Source organism: Aspergillus thermomutatus (assembly GCF_002237265.1).
Source record: "Aspergillus thermomutatus strain HMR AF 39 chromosome Unknown NODE_15, whole genome shotgun sequence".
Lineage (NCBI taxonomy): Eukaryota > Fungi > Ascomycota > Eurotiomycetes > Eurotiales > Aspergillaceae > Aspergillus > Aspergillus thermomutatus.
Genome location: NW_020798063.1, coordinates 196,684 through 202,683, shown reverse-complemented (window position 1 = coordinate 202,683; position 6,000 = coordinate 196,684). Strand labels below are relative to the sequence as shown.

General features: G+C 51.0%; 4 protein-coding genes across 4 annotated transcripts; 2 read left to right on the top strand and 2 right to left on the bottom strand.

Moving 5' to 3' along the window:
* Positions 1-262: 262 nt before the first annotated feature.
* PAM17 (presequence translocated-associated motor subunit PAM17) lies at positions 263-1,074 on the top strand (the record flags this gene model as incomplete). The annotated part of the gene is made up of 2 exons (XM_026763143.1): positions 263-829; positions 898-1,074. The coding sequence occupies 2 exons, from the start codon at positions 263-265 to the stop codon at positions 1,072-1,074; spliced, it is 744 nt and encodes a 247-aa protein (XP_026617972.1).
* Positions 1,075-1,405: 331 nt separating this feature from the next.
* Positions 1,406-2,505, bottom strand: CDV56_109516 (enoyl-CoA hydratase/isomerase family protein; the record flags this gene model as incomplete). Its single annotated transcript, XM_026763135.1, has 4 exons — positions 1,406-1,559; positions 1,608-1,964; positions 2,016-2,126; positions 2,180-2,505. The coding sequence occupies 4 exons, from the start codon at positions 2,503-2,505 to the stop codon at positions 1,406-1,408; spliced, it is 948 nt and encodes a 315-aa protein (XP_026617971.1).
* Positions 2,506-2,977: 472 nt separating this feature from the next.
* On the bottom strand, positions 2,978-3,724 carry CDV56_109511 (dienelactone hydrolase family protein; the record flags this gene model as incomplete). The annotated part of the gene is made up of 1 exon (XM_026763130.1): positions 2,978-3,724. The coding sequence occupies one exon, from the start codon at positions 3,722-3,724 to the stop codon at positions 2,978-2,980; it is 747 nt and encodes a 248-aa protein (XP_026617970.1).
* Positions 3,725-4,558: 834 nt separating this feature from the next.
* CDV56_109501 (uncharacterized protein) lies at positions 4,559-5,893 on the top strand (the record flags this gene model as incomplete). The annotated part of the gene is made up of 1 exon (XM_026763120.1): positions 4,559-5,893. The coding sequence occupies one exon, from the start codon at positions 4,559-4,561 to the stop codon at positions 5,891-5,893; it is 1,335 nt and encodes a 444-aa protein (XP_026617969.1).
* Between the last annotated feature and the right edge of the window lie 107 nt (positions 5,894-6,000).

Sequence of the window (6,000 nt, the reverse complement as noted above, 5' to 3'; positions counted from 1 at the left end):
ATACTATAAGAAATTGTCCTAATAAATAGCTGTTATTTTATCCTTTAAAAAAGTCTTCTTCAATGATGTTAGTGGTTGAAAGGTTTCAAAATATCTTGGGAGCGGCGAAAATTCGCGGTTCGGTGGTTGATTACGTTATGTGCTCCACTTCTTGCTTACATAACCCAGGCATAGCTTCTTCCGCCTGTTCGCTGAACCTCTTCAATCATCAAGTACTGTCTTGCGACCACATACTTCGTTCCACACATTTACAAATCTTAACATGCACCTCACCTCGATGAACGGCACATTTCGGACGGTCGCCCTCAGTGGCCGGTTCGCCCTTGCCTCCCCTTCCCCTCTCCCCAGCGCGACCCCGTTATTTCAATGCTGCCAGAAGATGTCGCTCAGGACACAGGCACGGCCAGCCAGCACATCAACCACACGCATCCTCTTAAAGCCATCCAACCGTCCTCAGCCGAACGTGATCTCTCCCTCTCCAATTCTCCGCAATACGGCTTTCCGCCTTAACTCGACCGCCGCAAACGCACCCCGCATCGAAGCCGCCAAACTCGATTGGAATTCCTTCTTTAAACTCCGCGCATCTCGGCGCAGATACACCCTCGCCTCGTCGATAATCGCCTCGATGGCCAGTACCATTATCGGCGTTCAGGTTCTTTCCGAGCAGGATCTTGAGTCCCTCGGGGCGCAGGTGATGGGCTTGGATCCCTTCGTTGTCCTGGGATTGGCGACCGCTGCCTGCGGTGCGGTGGGTTGGCTCGCGGGTCCCTTTTTGGGCAATGCCGTCTGGGGGCTGGTCTATCGCAGATATAAGCCTGCTGTCTTAAGGGTGAGCTCTTGATGTGATATGTTTTACGGGACTCTTTCCGGTTTTGCTCGGTGCTGACAGATGGACAGAAAGAGAAGGAGTTCTATGACAGAATCAAGCGGTTCCGTGTCGATCCCTCGTCTAACTCGATTGCCAATCCCGTGCCGGATTACTACGGTGAGAAGATTGGTAGTGTCCAAGGTTACCGGCAATGGTTGAAGGATCAGAGGGCCTACAACCGCAAGAGACGCAGTTTCATCCTCTAATTTGACGAATCTACTCTAGCATTGTCCTTTTCTCTCGATCTGGCAATTTCATTGATTTCCAGTCTCTTGATGTGCTTCAATCCTCATCTAAGCTTCATTAGCTTTGCGTGGAGTTGTCTACATCAGTCTTTGAGCGATCGGCATAAGTTTCTCTTCCACGTTGATCTCCTTCTGCTACAGAGGCTACCTATCGGCAGTAGCATTTCATCTCTGCTCTGTAAAATATAAGCTATTCAAATTTATTCTTGCTTCCTAAAAGAACCTTGATCTTGATCAATATAAGGTCTGCTCACGAGACACAGATTAATTACGGCCGGCAGGCGGCACCTGTCTACAGCTTGGATGACCCTTTAGCAGCTTTTGCTAGTGGGTCGATGCTCGCCTCCGACCACCACGGGTAGTTGGCAGGCCCATCGTTCTCAAACGTTGCCTTGAAGTTTGGCTTGCGCTTCTTGAAAAACGCCGAAACGCCTTCTTTCTGGTCCCTGTCCAGCGATCAGTATGGAGAGTCAAATACGACAACTCTTACTCACTTAGCCCCAAACATATGGTACAAGATCCCTGACTCGAGCAAATGCGCTTCTTCGGGGGACTCAGGTCCGCGCCACATCAATGCCCGATTCAGCGCAGAAGCCATTGGGCTGACGCTCTCGGCGATTTCGGCAGCCAACTCCAGAGCTCGTGGAAGGACCTGGGTTCGCTCGGGTAGAGTTTCCGCAAACAAGCCATCAAAGTGCTTTGAGTTGGACGGGTAGACACCCCCTGTTGAGACGAGGAACATTGCCCGAGAGTATCCGATCAGACGGGGGAGGAAGTAAGACGAGCAAGACTCCATGGTGATTCCTCTTCGGGCAAAGACGAACCCGTATTTACTTGATTCGTGGGCGATCCTGCTTTCACTCAGTATCCATTGCTTTAACGACCCGAAATAAATGCGCTACCTTATCGCAGCCGGAAGAGTCATGGTCATGCCCACTCCAACAGCAGAACCCTGCATAGCAGCAATCGTAGGCTTCCGACATCTATGGATTGCCAGAGCGACTCGGCCACCACTAATGGCGCAGGTCAATCGTTGAACCTTTCGCTTCAATAGCACAGCACCAACCTATCCCGATGATCCGCCGTCCTCTCTCGTTTTCGCCCGCCGCCAAAGCCAATCTCCAAGTCAGCGCCGGCACAGAAGGTCTTCCCCGCGCCGGTCAGCACGACTACCTTTACGCGTTCGTCGAGGTCGAACGTGCCGAAGACCCGTTCTAGGTTCTCGGCCATGACTTGTGTAAAGGCATTGTGCTTGTCGGGGCGGTTCAAAGTGACGATCGCGACTGGGGTTGCGGTCGGGGAGCCGGCCGGGTGGTGGGTTACCTTAATGTGGGTTGTTTGGATAGTTTCATACGAAGTTGGGATGGCAATTGGGAGTAGATTGGGATACATTTTGAGGGTGTATATTATCAATGGTGGTAAGTGATTTGGCTGCGCGATGAAGACTTCTCAAGTTACTGCACTGTCGATTTTATACGCACCGAAATCCCTGCAGCCCATATCGGTAATTGTGAGCTGGCTTGGATGATATAATCTCGACATGAGATTCTGATGATGTTATCCCCAAGTATGGGATGGACGAGCTGCCTCGGTAGTCCGGCTGCGGTGCTGTCCACTAGGTTGCCCCGCAAGGAATGCGGAGAAACGGGTCTCGGCTAGGCGATCCCAGACCCAGATCGGCGTCTCTTGATGGCTTATGCCTCTTTTCATTATTATCCGTAGACATGACTTACGCTTGCTTACACAATGAGAGGATTATTCTGCAAGTCTCACTGATACCATTTAGTATGGTGGGAAAAGACCGATGAATCCAGCAGAAGCCATCATACTGAGAATGCTAGGGGCTGATATCCAAGCATAGGCATCACGACTGGTGCAGCCATTGTGTAAACCAGCTGACAGCAGCGTTCTTTCCTCGAGCCATCGCCTCGCGCTCCCCGGCCTTGTTGCTGTCACCGCGAGTCAAACAGCCATGCTCCGCCCCGGGATAATGCTGGTAATCGAGCGGCACACCGAGCCCAGAAACTGTGTCGAACGTATATCTCTTGAGCTCGGCAGTGTAGACCGGATCGTGTTCCGGGGCAAGAATCTGCACAGGAACTGCAATCTCGTCGACATCCTTCTTTGTCAGAAGCGATGGATGCCCAACCGTGATGCAGTCAACGAGCGGAGGCTGGTGTTCTTTTGCGCCTAGGCGGAAAGCAGCCCATCCTCCGTAGCAAAAGCCCGCAACACCGACTTTCTTGTACTTCTCCCGTAGAGCTCTAGCACAGTCGAAGATTTCCGGCTCTCGTATCTCGCGGGAATTCCTCCCTAGAAAACCGGGGACATCGAGCTTCTCCCACTCGCCCTTGAGAATCGGCTCGAACGGCAAGACTTCGCCGCCGAAGAAATCGGGGATGTAGACGGTTGCGTTGGCCTCGCGGGCATAGTGATCTGCTAGCAAGCGCACATTTGGAAAGTTCCAGCCCAGGAGATCGTGGATGATGATGATGGCGACATCCGGGTTGTCCCCCACTATGTAGATGTCGTTCTTGGCGAGCTTTGCGGTTCTCCCCGAGGGAGTACCCTCCCATTCGAAACATTTCAAACAACAAGCTGAGACAGACATACTTTCTGATATCACTTTGGTTCGGCTTCACAATAACTTTCGACCTGAGTTGATCCCCTGTGTCAGAGTGTGGGTAAGCAGCCCACCTGGGATCACCGATAAGTGCTGCCTACTAAGGACCAGGTACCTAAATATCAAATGATGCACGAGTCATGACATCCAATCTTACAAGACAGTATCCAGGTAATCTTGCCTCGGTTGCAATTTGCAAGTGATCAATGGTCTGGTCAGGCTTGCTACCTGCTGAGAAAACATTCTGATTAAGCATGTTTCTCCAGTTTCTCTGAGGTACAAACTAGTGAAGATGACGTATGGTTATGATGGATAACACTACCTAGTAATACTTAACTTAACGCAATGTCTCAAAAGCAAGATCCTCTTGAATCATTTATATTAGGAAATCATAACTACAAGCGACAATAGTGCCACTGGACAATGGACACTTGCCAAACAAGCAGCCGAGTCAACTGGCAAAGTTTCAGTCTCTGTGAAACAACCCCTGACCATCCCTGAACCAGATTGGCTGCTGGTCCCGAAATGTCATCTTGGGGGATTTGGGCCCGTGGCTCGAGCACCCCACACAACCAATCAATCGGACATACACAGAGTAGACTGGGGAAAGTCACTCTTGGCTTTTCAGCCTGCACTATGAATTGCTCCATTTTGGGTGATCCTTTACCCTGTTGGGCTCAGGGTCCCAGGTTATTCTTGCATTGATTTTCTCCTGCTCCTGTCACAAGCTGAAACCTCTCTGATTCCTCATGTCCCGTTCCAGATCAAGTTCTTACCATTTCCTCGACAATAATCCCCTGCTTTCATCATGTGCGTGACGAAATGTTCCTCTTCAGCAAAAATCAGAGGCGCCTCCTAGTCTCATTCGCGGTTTTCTATTTTCTTCTCCTTATCTTTTGCCATTTCAACTCGGCGCGCGACCCTGGCTCCTTCTTTTTCCGACCAGAGGAAGGCTATCGGCCGCATTACAGCCTCAGGAGAATTCGAGAGTCGTTGGAATTCGTATCTCGGTTCAATCAGTCAAGCGCACGACCAGAACAATCGCTTCAAAATGTCACTTCAGGAGAACGCGCTCCAACTATTTGTGTGGGAATCGTTACCGTAAAGCGCCCCATACAGCAGAATCTCGATACGGCCGTGGGCTCGCTACTCGATGGATTATCTTGGGAGCAGCGCGCAAATATCGTGATTCACGTGCTCTTTGCGCTCAGCAATCCTTCCGATCACCCGGATTACCAGCAACCATGGGCCTCGAATGTCATCGACCGCATCCTCACTTACAAAAACTCGGGCGCTGATGTGGACAAAATGGAACGATGGGAGAGGAAGAAGATGATAGCAGACAAATCTCTTATCGATTATCAACTCTCCCTGAAATCATGTTACGAGGACACGAAGGCGCCTTGGATTTTGCTGCTGGAGGACGACGTGGTGGCACAAAGAGAATGGTACCACCATACCATGAGAAGTCTGGAGACGGTCAAACACTGGAGGTCTCACGGGAAGATCAAAGACTGGCTATACCTGCGCCTCTTCTATACAGAGAAATTCCTGGGTTGGAATACGGAGGAGTGGCCCACTTATCTTATCTCAAGCCTTGCGGTTATCTCACTCGTGGCACTGACAGGTGTCTGTGCGCGGCGACGGTCATGGCTTATGCAAGGGATACTGACGAACTCATTCCTTGCGGTAGTCTGTCTGTTGTATGTTCCCCTCCTCATTGGCCTATATTTCCTGGCAGGCCGCGTGACAGTGCAGCCCATGCGGCCCGGCGTCCATCTCATGAACAGCCACGGATGTTGCTCGCAAGCACTTCTATTTCCCCGAGAAAAAGCGCCCTTGCTGATCGGTCATCTGGAGAAAATGCAAAGGTCAGGAGCGGAGCCCGTGGACAGTGCCATAGAGATTTTGGCCGACCAGGAAGGTCTGGACCGTTGGGCCATATCCCCATCGCAAGTGCAGCATGTTGGTGCAGCTTCGTACAAGGAAAATCGCAAGTCATATGAGTTGAATGGACCTTATACGGTCAAAGGCGCCCATGGTGTGTGGAGTATGGGCTTCGAAAAGGCGCATGAGCCGCCGTTTGGGCATCCGGATGCTTCGTGGATGGAGCCAATTTTTTTCGAGCCGAATATCAGGGTAGTTGAGGCAGGTTGACACTTGACACTCGCCACCATCTTCTCCCTCACCCGAGCATCCGTAGCCGATCAACATATACCTATCGCTGTTGAGAAGCTACTCCAATTTTATAACGGGATATCTCC